The sequence below is a fragment of the Sus scrofa genome, chromosome 10, assembly GCF_054392235.1.
Source record: "Sus scrofa isolate SSC_HxYL_T2T_F1_AM1 chromosome 10, Sscrofa_HxYL_maternal_Yorkshire_Landrace_v2.0, whole genome shotgun sequence".
Classification (NCBI taxonomy): domain Eukaryota; kingdom Metazoa; phylum Chordata; class Mammalia; order Artiodactyla; family Suidae; genus Sus; species Sus scrofa.
The window spans coordinates 16,768,358-16,795,426 of NC_139392.1; the positions used below are offsets into that span (position 1 = coordinate 16,768,358).

The 27,069-nt window shown below is 38.1% G+C and overlaps 1 protein-coding gene across 2 annotated transcripts in view; it reads right to left on the reverse strand.

The window, feature by feature from the left end:
- Positions 1-27,069, reverse strand: part of LIN9 (lin-9 DREAM MuvB core complex component) — a 74,281-nt gene that overhangs the window by 11,136 nt on the left and 36,076 nt on the right. The window contains exons 7-11 of one of the 2 annotated variants that reach the window (XM_021064413.2): positions 24,858-25,015; positions 22,524-22,657; positions 20,525-20,644; positions 20,134-20,235; positions 15,957-16,037 (exon numbers count right to left, since the gene is read on the reverse strand). In XM_021064413.2, coding sequence (XP_020920072.1) covers positions 15,957-16,037; positions 20,134-20,235; positions 20,525-20,644; positions 22,524-22,657; positions 24,858-25,015 — 595 coding nt within the window. Of the gene's footprint in view, positions 1-15,956; positions 16,038-20,133; positions 20,236-20,524; positions 21,632-22,247; positions 22,658-24,857; positions 25,016-27,069 lie in introns of those variants that run through there. The other variant, XR_014818247.1, reaches the window with a different exon arrangement.

Below are 27,069 nucleotides of genomic sequence, written 5' to 3' on the forward strand. Positions count from 1 at the left end.
TCCTCAGTCTGGGAGAGTTTTGCCTCCTGTTTTGTTCTTTTTCCTCAGGACTATTTTGGCAATTCTAGGTCTTTTATAGTTCCATATACATTTTTGGATTATTTGTTCTAGTTCTGTGAAAAATGTAGTGGGTAATTTGAGAGGGATCACATTAAATCTGTAGCTTGCTTTGGGTAGTATGGTCACTTTAACATTAATTCTTCCATTCCAAGAGCATGGGATATCTTTCCACTTCTTTGAATTTTCTTTAATTTCCTTTATTAATGTTTTACAGTTCTCAGTGTGCTAAGTCTTTCACCTCCTTGGTCAGATTTATTCCTACGGTTTTTTTTTTTTTTTTTTGGTGCTATTTTAAGAGTTACTGTTTTTGTACATTCCCTTTCTGATATTTCATTGTTAGTACACGGAAATGCAACTGATTTCTGAATTTTGATCTTTTATCCTGCTACTCTGCTGAATTCGTTTGTCATATCTAATAGTTTTTATATGGAATTTTTAGGGTTTTCTATATATAGTATCATGTCATTTGCATATAGTGAAAATTTTACCTCTTCCCTTCCAATTTAGATAACTTTCATTTCTTTTTTTGTCTGATTGCTGTGGCTAGGACTTGCAGTACTATATTGCAAGTTGAATACTATTGAATACTATTGAACATTAGTGGTGAGAATGGGCATCCTTGTCTTGTTCCAGATTTTAGTGAGAAGACTTTCAGCTTTTCTCCATTGAGTATTTTATTGGCTGTGGGTTTGTCTTAAATAGCTTTCAGTAAACCTTCTATCTTCTTTTTTTCTTTAATCTTTTTAGGGCCACACCCACATCATATGGAGGTTCCCAGGCTAGGGGTCAAATCAGAGCTGTAGCCGTTGGCTTACACCACAGCCAAGGCAAAACAGGACCTGAGCTGTGTCTGAGATTTACACCACAGCTCATGGCAATGCCGGATCCTTAACCCACTGAGCAAGGCCAAGGATCGAACCTGTGTCATCATGGATGCTAGTCAGATTCATTTCTACTGAGCCACAATGGGAACTCCAGCTTGCAATAAACATTCTTGTATGCGCACTTTTGCCCATAAGCATGATTAATTCTCCAGAACGATGCTCTAGAAGCAGAGTAGCAGGTTCATCAATTTGGCCAAGTTGCCTTCCAGGAAGACTTCAATAACTTACATTCCCACCTATAATGTATGAGTGTGCCCATTTCTCCACACATTCTCTAATGCTCTATTTGAAATATTTATAAATCTGACAGAAGGGACTAGTTTGAAACTGAATAGAAGATAGAAGAGGTGTAAGTTGTCTTCAAATATTTAATTTAATTTATTTATTTATTTTTGTCTTTTTTAGGGCCACACCGTGGCATGTGGAGGTTCCCAGGCTAGGGGTTGATTGTTTTGTGTCATTGTTTTGACAACTCCCCCGCCTCCATTTTCTCAGTGCTGTCTTTCTGAGTAAGTATCCTATCAGACCTTTTGGATCTTTTTGGATTGGTCCTGTGTCTCTCATATTTTCCATCTCCACTTGTCAATCATACATTCTGAGAAAGTTCTTCAACTTTTTCTACTTAGCTTTCCATTGAAAATATTAAGTTTTTGGAGTTTTCTTAGCAGCTCAGTGGTCAACAAAACTGACTAGGACTCATGAGGATGTGGGTCCAATCCCTAGCCTCACTCAGTGGGTTGTGGATCCAGCGTTGCTGTGAGCTGTGGTGTAGGTTGAAGACATGGCTTGGATCCCACATTGCTGTGGCTGTACCATAGGCTAGCAGCTGTAGCTCTGATTTGACCCCTAGCCTAGGAACTTCCATATGCCGCAAGTGAGACCCTAAAAAAAAAAAAGCAAAAAAAAAAAAAACAAAAAAAAAAACAAACAAAAACTAGCTTTCTATATAGAAGTTTAATACATCCAATGTTATATTTATATCAAGGTATGTATGTATGTATGTATGTATTTATTTATTTTTGTCTTTTTAGGGCCGCTCCCACAGCATATGGAGGTTCCCAGGCTAGGGATCTTATCAGAGCTGTAGCCACTGGCCTACACCACAGTCACAGCAACTTGGGATCTGCCCCATGTCTGCAACCTACACCACAGCTCATAGCAACATCAGATCCTTAACCCATTGAGCAAGGCCAGGGATTGAACCCGTGTCCTCATGGATACCAGTCAGATTCATTTCTGCTGCTCCACAACAGGAACTCCTAAATGGTATCTTTTGAAATTTAATTTTCTAACTGCTTATCGATAATACACAGAAACACAATTGTTTGTTTGTTTTTTGTCTTTTTGCCTTTTCTAGGTTTGCTCCCTCTGCATATGGAGGTTCCCAGGCTAGGGGTCTAATCAGAGCTATAGCCACTGGCCTACACCATAGCCATAGCAACGTGGGATCTGAGCTACGTCTACGATCTTACACCACAGCTCACAGCAATGCCAGATCCTTAACCCACTGAGCAAGGCCAGGGATCGAACCCACAACCTCATGGTTCCCAATTGGATTTGTTAACCACTGAGCCATGACAGGAACTCCCACAATTGCTTTTTAAAAAACCTGATCTTAGAGTTCCCATTGTGGCATAGCAGAAAAGAATCCGACATGGTGTTGCAGTGAGCTGTGGTGTAGGTTGCAGACACGGCTCAGATCTCAAGTTGCTACAGTTGTGGTGTAGTCCGGCAGCTGCAGCTGTGATTAGACCCCTAGCCTGGGAACTTCCATATGCCGCAAGTTTGGCCCTAAAAAAAACAAAAACAAAAACAAAAAACCCACAAACAAAAACCTGATCTTGAATTTGTCAACTTTGCTAAACTCACTTATTAATTCTAATGATTTAGCTGCAGTTTCTTTTAGATTTTCTAGCTATACAACTACATCATCTGTGACAAAACAGTTTTGTTTCTTTTTTTCTAATGTTTATAGCTCTTACCTCATTTTCTTGCTTTATTACACTGGCTAGGCCTCCAGTGTACGGTTGAATAAAAATTTTGCTAGTAGCCTCCCTTATCTCATTTTCAATCTTTTTTTTTTTGTCTTTTTTTGCCATTTCTAGGGCCGCTCCCACAGCATATGGAGGTTCCCAGGCTAGGGATCTTATCAGAGCTGTAGCCACTGGCCTACACCAGAGCCACAGCAATGCAGGATCTGAGCCGCGTCTGCAAACTACACCACAGCTCACGGCAACGCTGGATCCTTAACCCATTGAGCAAGGCCAGGGATCGAACCCGCAACACCATGGTTCCTAGTCAGATTCGCTAACCACTGAGCCACAAGGGGAACTCCATCATTTTCAATCTCAAAGAGAATGTTTTTAACATTTCACTAGTAAGTACGATATTTGATATAAGTTTTCGTGATAAATATTCTATATCAGGTTAAGGAATTTTCATTCTATTCCTAGTTTGATAAGAGTATTTGCTTTTCCATTATGACAAGATGTTTAATTTTGTAAGATAGATTTTCTGCATCTATTGAGATGATCTCGTCTATTTTCTTTACTTAAATTACACTTAAACTTTAAAAAAAAAAAATAAGTGATTATCTTCAAGAGTCTTACCTGCTAGTCTTTTAACCAAATATCTAAGACAGTTTTATAGTTTGTTTAAGGGTTAATAATACATACTCTTACAAGCTTGGCAACTTTATAAAACAAATAAAAGGAAAACTATATCAGTCTCTTTGGAAAATAGCGTGGCAGTTACTCAAAAGGTTAAACATAGAGTTAACATATGACTCAGCAATTCCACTTTTAGATATATACTCAAGGGAAATAAAAATACATGTCTATGCAAAAACCTGTACATGAATGTTTGTAGCCTTACTCATTACAGCTAGAGTGAAAGCAACCCAAATGTCCATCAACTGATGAATGGATAAATAAAATGTGGTATATCTATAAAATGGAATATTATTTGGCAATAAAAAGAAGTACTGAGACATGTTACAACATGGATGAGCCTTCAAAACATCATGCTATGTGAAAGAATCCAGCCACAAAGGACCACATATTTCATGATTCCTTTTCTTTAAATGTTCAGAATAGGTGGATAGAAATTAGATTAGTGGTTACCTAGGTTTGGGGTAGAGCATGGTTTGAGGGGAAATGAGGAGCCACTGCTAAAAAAATACAAAGTTTCTTTTTAGGATGAAGAAAATGCTCTAAAATTGATGGTTAGGATGGCTGCACAACCTGCAAATTAAACTGTAAACTAAAAACCACAGAACTGTGCACTTACTGTAAATGGGTGAATTGTATAGTATGTGAATAATATCTCAATAAGGCTGTTATTAAAAAAAACCCTGCCTTTTAAAATAGGCTACTATAATTAAGCACCGTTTCCTATCAATCCCTCCTATAATCAACTAAATCAACTAATGTGCTTTAGGTTGTCATATGTGGGTTGAGTGTAGCACACAAAATGCATTCTACTTTTTTTTTTAATGGATTATTTTTGAAGATTGGTGAAATGGTAAGCAGGTTTCTGCAAAGATTCATAATCTCAAAAATAAAAGAGGGCTGACAAATATGATCAGACAATTCTGACAACATATTCAGGTCAAGAAAAGACAAACGTTCATAGAGGTTGACTGAGAGGGAAGGACCACAAAGAACATAGTACCAAGAGTTTCCCAAAGCCATTAATATATGGTTTTAAAAATGTTTAAGATAGAATGTTCAGGGATAAATGCCCTTTCCTACTTTTGAATTATTATTAATATCCATGTACGATAAATTTCCAAAATGGAAAAGCAATTATCGGAGAGTGATTGAGGCTGCTAATTCAATATTTACTTTTATATAGTGTTGAGGCAATTCAAATCTATTTTAATAAATTCCACATGCACTATTATGTGGATGCTCTATACATGCATTTAAAAAATATTTTAATAATCCAAAACAGAAAAGGCATATTGAAGTTAATTAGCTTAGACAAACTTTCACTGATTTAAACAGATTATAGTCTGACCAAGAAAAGGAAGCTCAAAGCTTTAACTCTGAATGAACTTGATAAAAACTTAGATGTATGACTGAGAAATCTGTCATTGTTGTATCATAAAATTGACAAAGTATTTTAAATAATTTCCACCCCTGCCCTTTGCTTTACAAAATGAAAATCTGAATGTCTAATTTCATATTTTGACAACTTTGGCTTTAGTTTGCTTTTGCTGGGTAGAGTATGAGAAAAACAGTTAAGCTGTCCAAAACTAAAGGAGACTATTAGACCAATGTTCCATTTTCTTTACAAATTCCATCACAAAACATACCTTGGACAAAGTAGTATGTCCAGTCCTTTAAGGTGAAGAAGTTAATTTCTCAGGTCATTTTGATAAAAAGAGTATAAAGTAGCTCAGTTTCAAAACTGAGTTAAATTAATTATTTAAAATTAAATATTTGTTAGGACAGAGACTGGGTGGGGATAGGGTAGATAAAATTACTTTTGGTTAGTGCTAAAATCACTTGAGATTAATGTAAATATTCAATTAGTTCAAAGTCAGCTGTCAAACAAATTGTCAGCCTTTTGAAAGTACTCCCCATACCATGCCAAGTACCTTAAATACTTTCCACTTTGCGTTTAGTTTTCAGTAGTATTACTATGATATGTCCAGGAGTCAATATCTTTGTATTTATTCCATTAGGATTCAAAGGGATTCTTTTTTTTCTTTTTTTTTTTTTTTTTTGGTCTTTTTAGGTTCACACCCGAAGCACATGGAGGTTCCCAAGCTAGGGGTCCAATCAGAGCTGTAGCCACTGGCCTACACCACAGCCACAGCAACAAAGGAGCCGAGATGCATCTGTGACCTACACCACAGTTCAGGACAACACCGGATCCTTAACCCACTGATCGAACCCACGTTGTCATGGATACTAGTCAGGTTCATTAACCGCTTAGTCAGGACAGGAACTCCAAAGGGATTCCTGAATTTGTAGCCTGTTGTTTTTTGCTAGTTTTGGAATGTTCTTAGTCATTAAAATACTCTTTTTTGTCCCATTCTCTCTCTTCTCCTTCTGTTGTTCTATTAGACATTTTAGACTCCTCACTATAGTCCTTATTTATCTTCTCCTCTCCTCTGTATTTCCTATCCATTCTTCTCTCCAAGCTTCATTAATATGTTCTTCTGATGTTTTCAGTTACTAGCTCTCTTCAGCTATTCCTATTCTGCTGTGGTTATATCTACCAATTGAGTTCTTTTTTTTTTTTTTAATTGATGAACATTATTGGCATTAAGACTATAACAAAGTTCATCCTAAAACATTCTGCAATGCAAAATTATTTCACTCAAGGAGTGTTTAATAATTTGGATGCCAGGAATTACAAGCAATTTTCAAAAGCAAAGATTCTCACTTTCATAAAACTTTATACATCATTTGAACTGACAGATATTTATACTGCTAAAATCAAACAGGCATCACTTTCAAACATTCTTGTATCATGATTTCATATATTACATTATTTATCACCATTCTTCACCACTACACAAATTTTGTCATACACTTGCACCGTTCTCCTTGGATTTCTGATCTTCATCTTCATTCTTAACATTATCCTTCTTAAGAACAGTGTAGATTTCATCCATTACTGTGGATAAGTTTCTGATTGCCTTATTCAGTTGGTTTTCAAATTGCAAATTCATGTTTTCTGAAGTCTTTAAGTTCTCCTGTAACTAAGGTCCTTTTTTACTTCTCTGAGTTCACCAGAGAGGTTTTTGTTGGAATTCTCCAAATCTAATGTGGTTTTTTCATCTTCATCCATCTTTTCTTCAAGTAACTGTAGCTTCTGTCCTACTTCAGCTCATACCTTTTCACTCTTTTCCAATTTTTGCAAGAGGCTTCCTATATCTACCATAGCACCATTATACACAATAAGGCCAACATTTTCTTCCACATCCTTTGATTCCTGTTTACAGGTGTTGGAAGTAACAACCTGTTTCCTAGCATATCTTCCTGCAATGCTTCAGATTCTTCATGGTTTTCCTCATCTTTTGAGGTACCTGTTAATTTCCGGTAAAAGCGAGACTCATGGAGTACTACTTTATTAAGAAGTTTCTTTACCTGAGTCTGAGAAAGATGTAGTCCAAGAATATAAAGTATTTCCTCCAAATCTTTTTCAAGAAGGTAACCACGATGGCTTTGGTCAAAATAAACAAATGCCACTAACAGATCCCTATTAATTGTGATCATCTGAGTCTTCTTTTTCCTTATCTTTAGAGGGCCTCTCCTTGCAGTATATACCAATTGAGTTCTTAATATTGATCACTGTAGTTTATTTCTAGAATTTTAACTTGGTCCATTTGTTGCTGTTTTCAGTTCTCTCCTAAAATTCTCAACTTTGTCTCATCTCTAAATAAATTAAACATTTAAAATCTATGTCTACCCATCTAAAAATGGGCAGAAGATCTAAACAGACAATTCTCCAAAGAAGACATACAGATGGCCAAAAAACACATGAAAAGATGTTCAGCGTCACTCATTATTAGAGAAATGCAAGTCAAAACCACGATGAGGTACCACCTTACACCAGCCAGAATGGCCATCATCCAAAAGTCTACAAACAAGAAGGGCTGGAGAGGGTGTGGAGAAAAAGGAACCCTAGTACACTGTTGGTGGGCTTGTAAATTGGTGCAACCACTGTGGAAAACAGTATGGAGATGCCTCAGAAAACTGAAAATAGAACTACCATTTGATCTAGCAATCCCAATCCTGGGCATCTATCCAGAGAAAACCACGACTCGCAAAGACACATGTACTCCAATGTTCATTGCAGCACTATTTACAATAGCCAAAACATGGAAACAACCTAAATGTCCATAGACAGAGGAGTGGATCAAGAAGAGGTGGTACATATACGCAGTGGAATATTACTCAGCCATCAAAAAGAACGAAATACCAGCATTTTTAGCAACATGGATGGACCTAGAAACTATCATGCTAAGTGAAGTCAGCCATACAAGGAGATACCAACATCAAATGCTTTCACTGACATGGGGAATCTGAAAAAAGGACAGAGAGAACTTCTTTGCAGAACAGATGCTGACTCACAGACATTGAAAAACTTATGGTCTCTGGAGGAGACAGTTTGGGGGGTGGGGGGATGTGCTTGGGCTGTGGGATGGAAATCCTGTGAAATCAGATTGTTATGATCATTATACAACTACAGATGTGATAAATTCATTTGAGTAATAAAAAAAATGAAAAAAAAAATAAAAAAATAAAAACGGGGGCAGTGACTTCTGCCCTGTCAGTTAAAAAAAAAAAAAAAAAAATCTATGTCTAGGAGTTCCCATTGTGGCTCAGCAGGTTAAGAACCTGACATAGTATCCCTGAGGACGCGGGTCTGGTCCCAGGCCTCACTCAATGGGTTAAGGACCCAGCGTTGCCATAAACTGCAGCATAGGTCACAGATGGGTCTCGGATCCGGTGTTGCTATGGCTGTTGGCACAGGCTGGTAGCTTCAGCTCCAATTCAACCACTAGCCTGGAAACTTCCATATGCTGCAAGTGTGGCCATAAAAAGGAAAAAAAAAAAAGAGAGAAAAAAAAAATCTATGTCTAAAATACCATTCTCTGTAATCTGCCATTGTTCATATTTCCTTTTGGTTTTTATTAGGGTTATCTTGTCTCCTATTATGCCTAGGATTTAAAATTGAGTACAAAACACTATATGTTAAAAACTGTAGAAATAATTTTAAGTTTATTATGATATTATATTCCTCTAAGAGGACTTACATTTATTTCTAGTGAGTTGCTTGGGGCCCTAGAGCTCCTTAACCATCTTAATTCAATTTCAGAGATGAGATGATCGAAGCTGGGCTGATGTAGTATTTTTGGGTCTCAACCCAGAACACGGAAGGTTTACCAGCTTCCCTCAGCCCTTACTGGGTCTCTGGACCCTAACTTCTGTCATCCCCACTCTTGAAAGCCTTTCAATACCACTCAGTTTCTCAGCCATCTTTTCTGGAAGCCCCTAAGGAAAAAGCAACTCAAGTTCCCCCTTTGCAGTTTACTTCTTTCCCCAGATACTATCCCTATAATTCTTTAATACCTTATTAATGCTCCACTGCCTCCAAACAGCTTATTTTTATATTTTAATCCAAAAGAAACATCTGTTCTAAACTACTTAGATTAGGAAAACTAATCCAAATTAACTAGTCTACCATTACCGAAAGAAAAAGCTGCATTAACTTTTCCCAAACTGTGTGTTCAAATTATTTACAGAAATATCTGTTTCTTTCTCTCCTTTTAACTTGGGTAAATGCCACATTCACATTCTGCCACTGGGATGAAGAAGGGGAATAAAGAAACAGAAATCGAATCAATTCCTTATAAAATACTGTATCTCACTTCTTTGCTCCTCCATCATGTTTGCAACTCTATGTCTAGAGTCTCTTCAGGGTTCCAATAAGCAGCTCAGCCAAATACACAAAACTATATGGACAAGGACATTTACATTAATTCAGTATAATAATGGAAATACCTCAAATATCCATTAATAGATTATATAAATAATGATACAACAAAGAAATTTTGAGAGTAAGATAAGTCAATATATAGTGACATAATTCCATTTTTATTAGAAAATAATTTTCTTTCTTTTTTTTTTTGCTTTTTAGGGCCACACCTGTGGCACATGGTAGTTTCCTGGCTAGGGGTCGAATCAGAGTTACAGTTGCTGGCCCACACCACAGCCATAGCAATGCTAGATTCGAGCTGTGTCTGTGACCTCCACCACGGCTCATGGCAATGCTGGATCCTTTAACCCAATGAGTGAGGCCAGGATGGAACCCACATCCTCATGGATACTAGTCAGGCTCATTACCGCTGAGCCACAGAGGAAACTTCCTAGAAAATAATTTTCAAAGAAACTTGGAAGCAGACTCCATCCAGGAGAACACTATGAATAGCCATACACCAATAAACTAGACAACTGAGAAGAAATGGACAAATTTCTAGAAACACACAGCTTGCCAAGACCGAGGCAAGAAACAGACAATTCGAACAGCCTGATCACTAGAAGTGAAACTGAAACTGTAATTTAAAAACTCCCAGAAAAAGCATGGAAAACAGACTTGTGGTTGCCAGGGGGAGGGAGAGGAAGCGGGATGGACTGGGAATTTGGGGTTAATAAATGCAAACTATTGCCTTTGGAATGGATAAGCAATGAGATCCTGCTGTACAGCACCGGGAACTACATCTAGTCACTTATGATGGATCACGATAATGTGAGAAAAAAGAATGTATATATGTATGTGTGACTGGGTCACCTTGCTGTACAGTAGAAAATTGACAGAACACTGTAAACCAGCTATAATAGAAAAAATAAAAATCATTAAAAAAAAAACTTCTAGAAAAGAAAAACAAAACCATGGTATCAAAACCAGACAAAAACACTGCAAAAAAGGAAAATTATAGGCCAATATCTCTGATGAATATAGATGCAAAAATCCTGAACAAAATATAGCAAGTCCCCAACAATACACAAAAAGAATCTTATACTATGACGAAGCTGGATTTACCCCAGGGTCAAAAGGATGGTTCAACATATGCAAATCAGTCAATATGATTAAACTACATTAATAACAATGAAAAAAAGACAAAAATCACATGACCATCTCAATAGATGTAGCAAAAGCATTTGACAAATTCAACATCTGTTCACGATAAAAACTCTCACCTAAATGGGTATAGAGAGAACATATCTCAACATAATAAATAAAGGCTATTTGTGACAAACCAACAGCCAATATAATACTCAACAGTGAAATGCTCAAAGTCTTCCCACTAAATTCAGGAAATAGTAGCTAAAGTCCTAAACACAGAAATCAGATAAGAAAAAGAAATAAAAGGTATCCAAGTAGGAAAGTAAGAGGTAAAACCATCACCATATGCAGATGACAAGATATTCTGTAGAGAACCCTAAAGTATCCACTCCAAAACTACTAGAACTAATAAATGAATTCAACAAGGGTACAGGATACGAAATTAATATATAAAAATCCTGCTTAAAATTGCATCCAAAAAAAGGAGGGGGGGAGGGAGCAGGAAACCTAAGAAATAGACTAACCAAGAAGAGGAGAGATCTATATACAGAAATGTGTTGCATTTCTATAGACTAAAATAATGAATTATCCAGAAAGTTAAAAAAAATCCTGCTTTGGAGTTCCCGTTGTGGCACAGTGGTTAACGAATCTGACTAGGAACCATGAGGTTGCGGGGTTCGATCCCTGCCCTTGCTAAGTGGGTTAACGATCCGGTGTTGCTGTGAGCTGTGGTGTAGGTCACAGACGCAGCTCGGATCCTGTGTTGCTGTGGCTCTGGCATAGGCTGGCAGCTACAGCTCCGACTGGACTCCTAGCCTGGGAACCTCCATATGCCGTAGGAGCGGCCCAAGAAATGGCAAAAAAGACAAAAAAAAAAAAAAAAAAAAAAAAAAAAATCCTGCTTAAAATTGTGTCCAAAAAGGGGGGGGGGGCAGGAAACCTAAGAAATAAACTAACCAAGAAGAGGGAAGATCTATATACTCTGAAAATTATAAAACATTGATGAAAGAAACCTAAAATGAGCAAAAAGAAATAGAAAGATATCTCGTGCTATTGGATTGGAAGAATCTTATCATTAAAACGGCCATACTAGCCAAAGCAATCTACAGATTTAATGTAATCCCTATTAAAATACTTAGGACATATTTCACAGACCTAGAGAAAATAACCTTAAAATTTATATGAAATCACGAAAGACTCCAAAGTGCCAAAGCAATCCTGAGGGGGGAAAAAAACCCCAAGAGCTGGAGGTATGATTCTCCTAGACTTCAGACTACACATAACAAACATAGTATTGGCACAAAAAGAGACACATAGATCAATGGAACAGAATAGAGCCCATAAATAAATAAATGTATGCATCTCCAGTAAATTAATCTAAAATAAAGGAAGTAAGTATATATAGTGGAGAAAAGACAGTGTCTTCAACAAGTGGCGCTAGCAAAACTGAACAGCCACATGTAAAATAGTAAGAATAGAATATTCTCTTTCACACCACACACAAGAAACCAAAATAAATCAAAACAAACCAAAATGAAACTATCAAATGGTTTAAAAACCTAAATGTAAGCCTGAAACCATAAAACTCTGAGAAAAGAAGAGAGGCAGAACATTCTCTGACAGAAGTTATAGCAATATTTTCTTGGTTCAGTCTCCTAAGGCAAAAGAAATAGGAGCAAAAATAAACAAATGGGACCTAATTAAATTAAAGTTTTTGCATAGCAAAGGAAATCACAGACAAAGACAACCTATCAAACAGGAGAAAATATGAGCAAATGATGTAATTAACAATGGCTTAATATCCAAAATACACAAATAGATCATACAACTCAATATCAAAAAAATAAACAATTCAATCGAAAAATGGGTAGAAGACTTGAACAGATCTTTTTCCAAAGAAGATATGCAGATGGCTAACAGACAAATGAAAAGATATTCAGCATTACTAATTAGAGAAATGCAAATCAAAACCACAATGAGGCATCACAAAACACCGGTCAGAATGGCTATCTTCGGAAAGTATACAAACAACAAATGTTGGAGTTCCTGTTGTGGTGCAGTGGTTAATGAACCCAGCTAGGAACCATGAGGTTGAGGGTTCGATACCTGGCCTTGCTCAGTGGGTTAAGGATCTGGTGTTGCCTTAAGCTGTGGTGTAGATCGCAGACACGGCTCAGATCTGGCGTTGCTCTGGCTGTGGTGTAGGCCAGTGGCTACAGCTCTGATTGGACCCCTGGCCTGGGAACCTCCATATGCCACGGGAGCGGCCCTAGAAAAGGCAGAAAGACAAAAAAAAAAAAAAAAAGTTGGAGAGGATGTAGAGAAAAGGGAACCCCCATTCATTGTTGGTGGGAATGTAAATTGGTGCAGAACAGTATGGAGGTTCCTCAAAAATTTTAAAGTGATTACCATATGATCTAGCAATTCAACTCCTGGGTACATTTCCAGAAAACAAACAAACAAACAAAAAAACCCACACTGGTCCAAAAAGATACATGCACTCCAATGTTCACAGCAGCATTATTTACAATAAAGACATGGAAACAACCCAAATGCCCAGCAACACTGGTTTAGGAAGATTGGTTTAAGATGATTGGTTTAAGACGATGTGTGATACATATACACAATGGAGTACTAGTCATAAAAAAGAATGAAATAAAGCCATTTGCAATAACATGGATGGACTCAGAGAATATGCTTAGTGAAATAAGTTAGAGAGAGAAAGACAAATATTATATGATAACAGTTATATGTGGAATCTATGAAACAATACAAATGAATGTACATGCAAACAGAAATAGACTCACAGATATAGAAAACAAACTTGGGGTACCAAAAGGGAAAGGAATGAGGGGAGGGATAATTTAGGGGTATGGGATTAACAGACACAAACTATTATATATAAAATAGAGAAGCAACAGAAATATATTGCGTAAGGGAGTTCCCCTCATGGCACAGTGGTTAACGAATCTGACTAGGAACCATGAGGTTGCAGGTTCAATCCCTGGCCTTGCTCAGTGGGTTAAGGATCTGGCATTGCTGTGAGCTGTGGAGTAGGTCACAGATGTGGCTCGGATCCTGTGTTGATGTGGCCCTGGCACAGGCTGGTGGCTATAGCTCTTATTAGACCCCCTAGCCTGGGAACCTCCATATGCCACAGGAACAGCCCTAGAAAAGGCAAAAAGACGAAAAAAAAAAAAAAAAAAAAAAGAATAAATTGTGTAGCACAGGGAATTATACCCAGTATCTTATAATAACCTATAATGGAATATAATCTGCAAAAAATACTGAATCACTATGCTGTACTTTTGAAACCACAATATTGTAAATCAACTGTATTTAAAAAAAACCCAACTAAACAAAAATACTCATAGAAGAAATCCATATGCTAAGCATAAATACATATTTATAGCACATACTAAACTAAATAATATTTATCTATTTGTTTTCTCATTAGTTTCACAATATTTGAATTTTTATGAGAATTATTCTGTAATCATAAATAATATAAATTATCAAGCCCATCAAGCCAATTAGAGTTCTACAGAGTTTTCACATTCCAAGAAGCCAAGCCAACAACAAATCAGGCCTTTATTTAAAAGCACATAACCCCCTGGAGGTGTCACTCTCCCCTGAGAAAAAAAAAAGTAGGCAACACTAAATAGGCTAAGTCAGGTCTAATACTTTAAGATGTGGAACAGGGAAAAGTCCTAGCTAGCGACATGAAAGTAAAATAATTTGATTATACATCAAGATGGAAGAGATGATAAAATGATCAGGGAAAATGACGTAGGGGAGCACTGAAAGGTGTAGAATAAAGGATAGAAGTAGAACTGATGGAATCCAAGATAAAAATTAGAGTCCAGTAGGAAAGAAGCAAATACTAAGCATTTTTACGTTTAGGATATGTAATGGCAATATGTTACGGCTAATTTTTTTCAATTTTTCATAGCCTGTGTATCTGACAATATTAATTTTTTATCACGCCTAAATGAGTTAAATTGGGATCAAGAAACCTGCTCTGGTGTTTGTACTACTAAATAGCAGCATAACCTTTTTTTTTAGTTATAGTTGATTTACAATGAAAAGCATAATCTTAAACAAAAATGCCTTGACATTTCTGATCTTCAGTTTTCAATCTCACAATAATGACAGGTTCAAATTTGATAATTCAAAGTCATGCTCAGATTAAAAAAAAATCCATAATACTAGAAGAGGACTGTTCGTTTAGTTAGGTATTTACCTGACCAGTTGTTTACCCACAGCTACTCCTTGCACCACTCCAGATAAGAGGTGACTAATGCCATAACTCCCTATTCCCACATTCACAACAGAAATTGTCTTTTGTCTTTTTTGTTGTTGCTATTTCTTGGGCCGCTTCCGCGGCATATGGAGGTTCCCAGGCTAGGGGTTGAATCGGAGCTGTAGCCACCGGCCTACGCCAGAGCCACAGCAACGCGGGATCCGAGCCGCGTCTGCAACCTACACCACAGCTCACGGCAATGCCGGATCGTTAACCCACTGAGCAAGGGCAGGGATCGAACCCGCAACCTCATGGTTCCTGGTCAGATTCGTTAACCACTGCGCCACGACGGGAACTCCCAAAGAATTTACTTTTTTTTTTCCTTTTTGTCTTTTTGCCATTTCTTAGGCTGCTCCCGTGGCATGTGGAGGTTCCCAGGCTAGGGGTCTAATTGGAACTGTAGCCACCATCCTATACCAGAGCCACAGCAATGCGGGATCCAAGCTGCATCTGCAGCCCACACCACAGCTCACAGCAATGCCGGATCCTTAACCCACTGAGCAAGGTCAGGGATCGAACCCACAACCTCATGGTTCCTGGTCAGATTCGTTAACCACTGAGCCACAACAGGAACTCCCACAACAGAAATTGGTAATTAGCTGCCCGCCTCTGCGCCAGGCCAGTCACTGAGTTCTCCCTTACTTTCATACTTCCCTGCAACCATTTTCAATAAATCGAAGATGGTATTTGAGATAAAACCTATTTACCATCCTATAAATCCATAAGAGAGTTATGACTTCCAATACAATTCTGAAACTTTTTTAGTGAATATTTTCTACATTCATTTCTACATAGAAATTTTGAATATTTCTACACAGAGATAGGGAGTGCAAATTAGGATTTAAAAATAACAATTACCTCAAAGTTTTCTTTAATAAAATACTTTAAAATCCTCAGATGTAGAAGTCCCCACCATTTTATTTATTTCATTATTATTATTTTTTCTTTTTTGGCCACACTGGGCTTTGGATCAAACCTGAGCCATAGCTGCAGCAATGTTGGATCCTTAACCAGCGCCTCCACATAGACAAGCCAGACCATTAACCCACTGTACCACAGCAGAACTCTCTCATTATTTTAAAATGATACAAAAAAACAGAGAAAAACAAAAATATCCTTACCAGTTTTTCTGCTTCTGTGTTCATTTCCCTTAATTTCTTGATATGTTCCTTTTTAATCATGAGAATTTTTGATAATCTGGTCTACAGACAAAGAAGAAGAGATGGAGTAACAGAGGCACTTAAGTATATCACACAGACATCAAATTTCTAAGTTTTCAATAAGATATTTTAGGAGATTTTAATGTTTCAATATAAATAGAGCACAGATATTTTATATGTATATGGCTGATGAGCTGAGAGGAAGATATTTTAAAATCCATTGTAACCAGGACATATCAAAAGGACTACTAGGCTTTCATTGGTCCAAAATGGAATAATTTGTGGACCAATCAGAATAATAATTACAATGAAATGAAATATGAACATGTTAAAATCCATGAGTTCAGACTGATAACTAAAAAAAATTAACAGAGTTCCCGTCGTGGCGCAGTGGTTAACAAATCCGACTAGGAACCATGAGGTTGCGGGTTCGGTCCCTGCCCTTGCTCAGTGGGTTAACGATCCGGCATTGCCGTGAGCTGTGGTGTAGGTTGCAGACGCGGCTCGGATCCCGCGTTGCTGTGGCTCTGGCGTAGGCCGGTGGCTACAGCTCCGATTCGACCCCTAGCCTGGGAACCTCCATATGCCGCGGGAGCGGCCCAAGAAATAGCAACAACAACAACAACAACAACAAGACAAAAGACAAAAGACAAAAAAAAAAAAAAAAATTAACTATTGTTGGGGGATACTGGTGACCAAAGTGGTAAGCAGAAAACAAAGAGTCAAGCGTTTATCCTGCCTTTCCTATACAAAGTATGCCATTAAGTAACCAAATAATAGATTAGGGGAAGATTTTCTTTAGTGAACTATTTCAGCTAATAAACAAAGAAAGAAGGACAGAACTAGAATAACATCATTTTTCAATCCTAATGAACAAATGGATCTAGGCATTGATAATTAGTAGCAGCTAACATTACATTTAAAAAAAAAGTTAAAATAATATGGGTATGCCATCAGAACACAAAATCACCCATAAAAGCAGTCAGATAAAAACAAGTAAACCAACCAAATAAAAAAAACCAAATCAAATCAACACTTTATATTCAATGAGCAATTTACATGAAATACAAATGACAGAACAACCTGGATGATATCACAAGGATTTAGTCAGCAAAATCCAGACTTGGGAGACTCTATAGACAAATAATCCAGTTTCTCCAACAAATAAGTTAATAAGGAAAACGAGCAGTCAACATTTAAGGGACAATTGGAAAACTAAAATGCTGACTGGATATTTGATGAAATTAAGAAATTTTTGGTTAACTTTTTATTCTTTTTTTGCTTTTTAGGGCTACACTGAGACATATGGAAGTTACCAGGCTAGGGGTTGAACCAGAGCTACAGCTGCTCGCCTACACTGCAACTCAGAGAAACATTGGATCCTTAACCCACTAAGCAGGGCCAGGGATTGAACATGCATCCTCATGGATACTGTTGGGTTCCTTATGCTGAGCCACGATGGGAACTCCTCTTGCTTATTGTTGATAGAAAAATCATGGATTTCCTTCTAATTCTTTTTTTTTTTTTTTTTTTTTGGTCTTTTTTGCTATTTCTTGAGCCACTCCCACGGCATATGGAGGTTCCCAGGCTAGGGGTTGAATCGGAGCTGCAGCCACCGGCCTATGCCAGAGCCACAGCAACGCCAGATCTGAGCCGAGTTGGCAACCTACACCACAGCTCACGGCAACGCCAGATCACTAATCCACTGAGCAAGGGCAGGGATCGAAGCCGCAACCTCATGGTTCCTAATCGGATTCATTAACCACTGCGCCCCGACGGGAACTCCGCCTTCTAATTATTTTCAAAAGCCCTCTCTAAGAAGTATTAACCTTATTAAATTCCTTAAAATCCCTAACCCCAGGAAAGAAAAAAATTCCCTTAGAAAATTCACTGTAAATTATGAATTATGAAACTTGAAAAAAATGCTTATTTTGTCATAAAAAAAGGAACAGAAAAAGATAAAAACATACCCATTTATCTCGCAATTTAATATTAACAAGAGCAATTTTGAGTCACATAAAACTTTACATAATACAAAAGACAAGTACATAAAAGGACTTTTATTTTTACCTCTTGGCTTAAAATAATGAAAGTAGTGTTTTAACTAGCCTTTACACATAGATTTTGAAGTTAAAACTAAGCACTGCAATCAAACATTTAAGCACCAATAAAAATATCAATACTTTAGAAGTAGTGCACTAGTATTTAGCTTCTTACTCCCTCTACTGGTAAGTCTCTGTGTCTCTCCCTCCCTCCCTTCTCTCTCTCTCCTCCCCTCACCACCCTACTTGTCCGAATATGACATATTAGCTCTGTTTTACTTCCACTATTAAAAGAAAGAAAGTCTTTAAAAAATAAGTGTCCTATTTATGAAAATAATAAGCCTTCACTCTTTCCATATTTTAAACTTTTCATTTAAAAATATCTTATCCATCTTTGGAAGCCAAAAGGCATAATTCTGTATTCCAAAGATAATGAACAACATATAACTAAAGAATAAAAAATGCTATACATTGGAGTTCTCGTCATGGCTCGGCGGATGAATCTGACTAGTATCCATGAGGAGGCGGGTTCAATCCCTGGCCTTGCTCAATGACTTAAGGAACCGGCATTGCCCTGAGCTGTGGTGTAGGCTGCAGATGTGGCTCAGATCCCTTGTTGCTGCAGCTCTGATTCCACCCCTAGCCTGGGAATCTCCATATGCCAAAGGAGAGCCCTAAAAAGACTGAAAAAAAAAAAAAAAAAAAAGAGCGAAAACAAATACTATATGCATACACACAAATGACCAGACTTTTCCTCAAAATAACATTAACTGTAAAAGGTAACACTGTGAATATTTTAATGGATTGTTAGACACATTTTTATTTATAAAGACTCTATCCAAGCCACATAGTTTTTCTTTTCAAAAAAAGGAAAGGAGGGAGTTCCTGTCATGGCTCAGTGGTTAATGAATTCGACTAGGGACCATGAGGTTTCGGGTTCGATCCCTGGCCTCGATCAGTGTGTTAAGGATCCCATGTTGCTGTGGCTCTAGCATAGGCCGGCAGCTAGAGCTCCAATTAGACCCCTAGCCTGGGAACCTCCATATGCCATAGGTGCGACCCTGGAAAAAGCAAAAAGACCAAAAAAAAAAAAAAAAAAAAAAAAAAAAACCACACACACAGAAAAAAAAAACACAAGGAAAGGAAAAGACACAAAACAAACATGATTAGACTGTGATTCAAAGTAAGTAATTTATTTACTATAATCTTCAAAACAAAGAGCTCATTCTATTCTTCTGAGTTGAGTCAGGCTATTCAGGAAAACTGTTCTATATAATAATTCTAACAACACTGTAAGTCAACTATACTCCAATAAAATTAAAAAAAAAAAAAACAATTCTACACTTGTTTCGATTTACCATTAGATGTCTTTGTGTCTAATTACTAAGTACTTAACAAATGAATAGCTATTTCTAGTCAGAAAAGAAAGTTCCTCCTAACCAGAGAGCTGGCCAACATATCATAATTGTTGAGGTGCTGATAATGCCAGGATGCACTGAGGTTACTAAATAAAAACTTATTTATTTATTTTTCTTATTTTTTTTCTAGGGACACACCCATGGCACATGGAGGTTTCTAGGCTAGGGGTTGATCTGGAGCTGTAGTTGTTGGCCTACACCACAGCCACAGCAACGCAGGACTAAGCTGCGTTTGTGACCTACACCACAGCTCATGGCAACATCGGACCCCCCCTTAACCCACTGAGCAAGGCCAGGGATTGAACCTGTGCCCTCGTGGATGCTAGTCAGATTAGTTAACTGCTGAGCCACAACGGGAACTCCAAAATTTTATAGTCTACAATTTATTAACAACTAAACATTCAGTTTCACAGGGCATATGCCAGAATGTTAGAGTCCTTAACATCGCAAAATAATAAGAACCAAACCCAAGAGAAGTCTAACAAAAAAGACCACTAAGTCTTTTTTGGCTGTTACCCCTTATTTTCAAGCTTTGTTGGAAATAACAGAGTTCTTAAAACCAACACAATAATTTTTAAAAGTGCAAAAATATTTGGTCCTAGAAAAATTTTCAACTTTAATAACACAAAAGACTTTTTTTAAAAAACAAATAACTAAAATATTCAGAGCAATTCTTACCACTTGGATAAGGAATTCTACTGGAAAACCACCTAATGTTTCAGTGTCAGAGCCAGAAATTTTACTTCTCCAAGGTGACTGTCCTAATAAAGGATCATTATCCTACGGGAATAAAAGGGAATGATTTAACCATTAACTGTTCAAAAGAAGTATCTTATTTTTAGATAAAAATCAAACTCTACTATAATTTTCTGTTAAAAACCCTACAAAAAGAAAAATATTTCCAGAGTTGGAGCAACTGTTTTATTAACTATTTTATTTAATATCTGACAACTCAAAATAATGTGGGCACCTCCTGAAGTTACTGCAACAGATGTATATTTCATAAGAACAAGTTTACATGCATAATAATCATTTAAATTATTGGTGCTATTTAAAAAATATTACTTACTGTAATTGGTGACTGGAGAGGAGGAGTATAATGTAACCGTGGTGGAGTCATAAAAAATCGAGAAGGCCGCTGTTTTTGTCCAAAGGCAGCAATTGGCATGGTCTCATGAGAATCATTACTCTTTGGGAAAAGAGAACAGTCCTGACAACTTGAAGAACTTTAGCAATCATTTTAGCTTTGTAAAGACTTTACTTCAGCTTTAAATGTACACTAGTTTACATGTTAGGATTTATTATAAAATATATTAACCCACAAAGATCAAAGGGCTAGAACTTCTTTTTTTTGTCTTTTTTAATCTTTTCTAGGCTCGTACCCACAGCATATGGAGGTTCCCAGGCCAGGGGAATCGGAGGTATAGCAGCCAGCCTACGCCAGAGCCACAACAATATGGGATCCAAGCCACGTCTGTGACCTACAACACAGCTCACAGCAACACTGGATCCTTAACCCACTGATTGAGGCCAGGGATCGAACCTGAAACCTCATGGTTCCTAGTTGGATTTGTTAACCACTGAGCCACAACAGGAACTCCAGGGATAGAAGTTAAGTCAGAGTATGAATAACTACTTTGCAACTAACAGGCTGAACCCACAAAACAGAAGAAAGTGATTTATAAAAGAAAAGAAAGTGACCTATGACCTTGGTTGTCTCTGTGTTAAAGATTATCTGAATATTACCTCCTGTAATTAAAGTCAGTTCTTATCTGGCCAGGGAGAAATGTTTGGGTGATCTCATAAAAGAAATTATGAGAAACAGAAAAGTTAATGAAAACAGAAAACAGAAAACATTAATGAAACAGAAAAGTTATTTTCCTTTTTTGAAAGGGGAGGTTTAAAGTCTTTATCCTTTAATGAAAAAATTTAAGATTGGTGTACTTTGCTCTGTATTTAGTCCAAATTTTCTTTCTCTCTTACTCCTTTCTAAAAGTACATTTGAGTTCCCATCATGGCTCAGTGGAAAAGAAACCTGTCTAGTATCCATAAAGATGCAGATTCGATTCCTGGCCTCACTCAGTGGGTTAAGGATCCTGCACTGTTGTGAGTTGTGGAATAGGTCGAAGATGAGGCTCAGATCCCACGTTGCTGTGGCTGTGGTGTAGGCCGGCAGCTATAGCTCTGATTCGACCCTTAGCCTGGGAACTTCCATATGCCTCAGGTGCAGCCCAAAAAGAAAAAAAAAAAAGGTATATGATTTCCATGATATTGCTAAATCAAACATGATCTTGAAATAATGGTCCAATAGTTTAATGGGCTACATCAGAAGTACAAAAGATCTGGATTCAAGTCTCAATCTGGCAAGATCCAGCTCAAAAGCCTTGAATAAATTATCCTAATGTACTTCTGTCTCAGTTTCATCACACAGTAAGTGGAGGTAATTCATACCCACCCTACATATTCTGAGGATAAAACTGGAATGTATAAAAACATATTTTGAAGTGCATGGTGATACTTCATACTTTTTTTTTTTTAAGGCCACACCCATGACATATGGAAGTTTCCAGGCTAGGAGTCCAATTGGAGCTACAGCTGCCAGCCTACACCACAGCCACAGCAACCTGGGATCCTTAACCCACTGAGTGAGGCCAGGGATCAAACCAAAGTCCTCATGGATACTAGCTGGATTAGTTTCCACTGTGCCACAATGGGAACTCCAATAGCTCATACGTTTAAAGTCATTTTGCAAGAGGACTATACCAAGAATTAAAATGAAAATGTTGTATAGCTTATTCCCCAAGATTATTTAGTGAAGAGTGATCAGTTCTGTCACACTACAGTTTGGTATTGGTACAAGAGCGGTACAAAAGACAGACACTAGCTTCTGGAAAATGTGGAAGACTTAAGTACAGTTCTGCTCCAGGGATCTAGTAGGCAGGGCTGGGAACCCCTGAAGACCTCTTCTTCTGTGAGATCTTGATGCCATCACAAATACAACCCTTAAGAAAACTTAACAAAACATATTTAACAGGCATAAAACACAAGTATTACGAAATAATACTTACAAGAACTTCATAATCAGGGACAGTATGAGTTCCAAGGCCCGCCCTATCAAAAGTTACTCTATAAGTAGCATTAAGAGTATCCACAGCATCTATTTGTCCAGTGAACAGACCATCATGAACACCACGTAATCGTGCTGAGAAAAGACACAAAAAGGTTTAGGATGTTTAGGAGATACAAAGAAGTGTCAAATACAAAACTGCTCCAAGTATGTGACTTTAAATGGAGAAAGTACAGTATTGTTAGTATTTATTATAATTTCAAAAAAGGATGCACTTTATTTTAGATTTAGTGGAACAATGACAAAAAAAGCTGAAACAAAAAGCAAAACTATAAATGGTGATCCTTAATTTGATATATGAATGAAATCATATATCTACCAAACTCAGGGGAAAATATTTTAAAATCATCGCTTTAAATCCCAAACTGCAAAAAAAAAAAAAGTTAACAAAAGAACTTAGGTCATTATACTCATGAATGAAACAACAGGAGTAGTTCAAATGAAAAAAAGAAAAAAGAAAGTAAGACAAGGGTGCTAGGCAGAAAAGATACACCAGGCTTCATGGAGTTCCCATTGTGGCTCAGCAGGTTAAGAATCCAACTAGTCTCTGTGAGGATGCAGGTTTGATGCCTGGCCTCACTCAGCGGGTTAAGAGTATTGTGGACCTGGGGATTTCCCATCATGGCTCAGCGGTTAACGAATCTGACTAGGATCCATGAGGATGCAGGTTCGATCCTTAGCCTTGCTCAGTGGGTTAAGGATCCAGCATTGCTGTGAGCTGTGGTGTAGGTCGACTTGGATCTGATGCTGCTATGGCTGTGGCGTAGGCCAGCAGTTATAGCTCTGATTCAACCCCTAGCCTGGGAATTTCCATATGCCGTGGGGCAGCCCTGAAAAAAGACAAAAAAAAAAAAAAAAAAAAAAAAGACTACTGTGGATCTGCACTTTTTTTTTTTTTTTTTAGAGCAAATGTGAAGAAGGTGGCCAAGATGGCAGAGTAGGAAGACCTTGAGCTCACCTCTTCCCACAAGCACACCAAAATTACAACTATTTACAGAGCAACTATTTTTTCTTTGTTGGCCACACCTGAAGCATGGGACTGAACTCTGTCCACAGAAGTGACCTGAGCCACATCAGTGACAATGCTTCACCACCAGGGAAACTCCTACAGAGTAACTATTAACGAGGAAAACCTGAAGACATGGAGAAGAGATGTTTTACAACTAGATATAAAGAAAGAACCACCACCAGACAGGTAGGAGGAACAGAGACACAGTGTAGTCAAGAACTTCACTCCCCCACGGGTGACCCACAAAGGGAGGATTATCACAGCTGGAGAGGTTGGTCCTCCTCAAGGAGCCAGGGAGCTGAATTCCACGTGGGGCTCTCCAAACCGAAAGTCCTACACTGGGAAGGTCTGACTTTGAAGGCCAGCAGGGCTTACATTCAGGAGAGTCAGAGGGCTGTGGGAAATAGACTCCACTTTTTTTTTTTTTTTGTCTTTTTGCTATTTCTTTGGGCTGCTTCTGTAGCATATGGAGGGTCCCAGGCTAGGGGTCCAATAGGAGCTGTAGCCACCGGCCCACGCCAGAGCCACAGCAACGCGGGATCCGAGCCGCGTCTGCAACCTACACCACAGCTCACGGCAACGCCGGGTCCTTAACCCACTGAGCAAGGGCAGGGACCGAACCCGCAACCTCATGGTTCCTAGTCGGATTCGTTAACCACTGAGCCACGACGGGAACTCCAAATTTTAAATTTCATCTTTGTGGCAGTTTGCTTTAGTTTATACTGTAGTAGACACTGTTTTGAACAGATACACTTTTATCCAACTATTTTATTTTTTATTTATTTATTTTTTATCTTTTGTCCTTTTTAGGGCCACACCCATGGCATATGGAGTTTCCCACGCTAGAGGTCTAATTCAAGCTGTTGCTACTGGCCCACGCCAGAGCCACAGCAATGCCAGATCCAAGCCGAGTCTGCTACCTACACCACAGCTCACAGCAACACCGGATCCTTAACCCATTGAACGAGGCCAGGGATCAAACCCACAACCTCATGGTTCCTAGACGGATTTGTTTCCACTGAGCCAAGATGTGAATTCCTATCCAACTACTTTAAAAAACAGACTTCACTGATGAAGCTACAGCAAGCTCTACAGTATACTGCAGCTGAACTAGAGTTGAAGCTTTCTGAAGAAACAGTAACCTCTACAGTGTACTGCTACAGAACTGGAGTTTCAGCTTTTTAAATTTAAAGGTCACTTATCTAATAAAGGTTATCTTTAGGAACACCTACAAGTCAAAATAGTAATAAATTTATCTTCACTTACCTGTAACTTTGGTTCCAATAACCAGGGGCAAAGGAATTTCGTCTGGGAGATCTTTGAATTGTGAAACATCCGCAACTTTCCTTTGTTGTAAGAGCCTTATTTTCTGCCGTTTCTGTTTTAATGCTGATCTCTCTTCCTCAAAAAATGCAGAAGAACATCTAGAATAAATTATAAAAATCATATAAACTGATAACTATCCTACGTAAAAAATTCAAGTCAGACCATCCCTCTCCACACTCCCTTTATTCCTCTCATTCTTTTGAGTACTGTATTTAAAAATGAGTTGTTAGAAATAATGTTTTTCTCTTCAAAGTAAATTACCTTTATATCTTTTTAAAAACAGGCTTTATGAGACTAAAAAAATACATCAACAAAACTAGATTCTCCCTTCAACAAAGCAGGAGGATTTGTTCAGCATCCTTAGGCAAAACTGCATCTGGATGCCAGGTTTCTTCTTATGAACAAAGCATGATTTCAATATTCTATTCAGAAGAACATGATATTTTCCCTGTAACTCAGTGAGAATACCAATATAGGAATTAAAGATGAGACTTGGCTCCACATAAACTTTTGTTTTCTTTTTAAGGCCTCACCTGCAGCATAGGAAGTTCTCAGGCCAGGGGGCAAATGGGAAGTGCATCTGCGACCTACACCACAGCCTGTGGTAACACCGGATCTTTAACCCACTGAGTGAGGCCAGGGATCAAACCTACATCCTCAGGGACACTATGTTGGGTTCTTAACCTGCTGAGCCCCAATAGGGCTCCGTCACCACATAAACTTTTAATCATATTTCCTACCTTGAAGTGTGAATACTGAATCTACTCTTTAGGGTCTGTCTTACTTCTATTTTCAAATTCTAGGATGAACCAAAGGTAATTAAACATAGTTTTCATGCCATGAGATACATATCCAGGAGTTCCCGTTGTGGCGCAGTGGTTAACGAATCCGTCTAGGAACCATGAGGTTGCGGGTTCGGTCCCTGCCCTTGCTCGGTGGGTTGACGATCCGGCATTGCCGTGAGCTGTGGTGTAGGGTGCAGATGCGGCTCTGATCCCGAGTTGCTGTGGCTCTGGCGTAGGCCGGTGGCTATAGCTCTGATTAGACCCCTAGCCTGGGAACCTCCATACGCCGTGGGAACGGCCCAAAGAAATAGCAAAAAAGACAAAAAAGACAAAAAAAAAAAAAAAAAAAAATCCAGAAAACCTCCACTACATTCAAGATAATGAAGACATCTATTAGCCCTCCAACGTTCCCTTGTGCCTACCCTATTATCCTTCCCTTGCTTCCTCCCACTTTTATACCCAGTCTCAAGCAATCACAAAGTTGCTTTCTGTCATTTTAGTTTCTTTCTTCTAAAATTTTATATAAATGGAGTCATCTAGTATAGTCATCTTTTGTCAGGCTTCTTTCAATCAGCTTAATTATTCTAAGATTCATCCATGCTATTGCATGTATCAATGGCTCATTTTTCTTGTGACATATCCTAGTCTATAGATGCATCTCTTTGTTTACCCATTCACCTATCGGTGGAATTATGGGTTATTTCCAGGTTTGGGCTATTACAACAGAGTTGATATGAACATTTGTGTGTGGGTTTTTGTGCAAACCTATGTTTTAATTTCTCTTCATTAACGTAGTGGAATAGCTGGGTCACATGGTCGTATATGTTTAATGTTTTAAGAAAAAAAGAATCCAAAAACTACCAAAGAAGATATACAGATGGCAAAGAAGTGTATGAAAAGATGCTCAATACCATATGTCATCACAAATTATACAACGATGAGAAACCTCCACACACTTACAACCAAAATCTGAAACAGAAGACAACTTCGAATGCTGGTGGGGATATGGAACAGGACCTCATTCATTTCTAGTGGGAATGCAAAGTGGAAGACAGTTTGGCAGCTTCTTACAAAACTAAATACACTCTTACCATAAAATCCAACAATCACACTCCTTGGTATTTAACCAAATGAGCTGAAAACTTAGGTCCACACAAAAATCTGCACATAGGAGTTCCCGTTGTAGCTCAGTGGAAACAAATCTAATGTCCTTGAGGATATGGGTTTGATCCCTCACCTCGCTCAGTGGGTTAAGGATCCGGCGTTGCCATGAGCTATGGTGTAGGTTGGCAGCTGCAGCTCCAACTCAACCCCTAGCCTGGGAACTTTCATATGCCATGGGTGTGGCTCTAAAAAAAGAAAAAAAA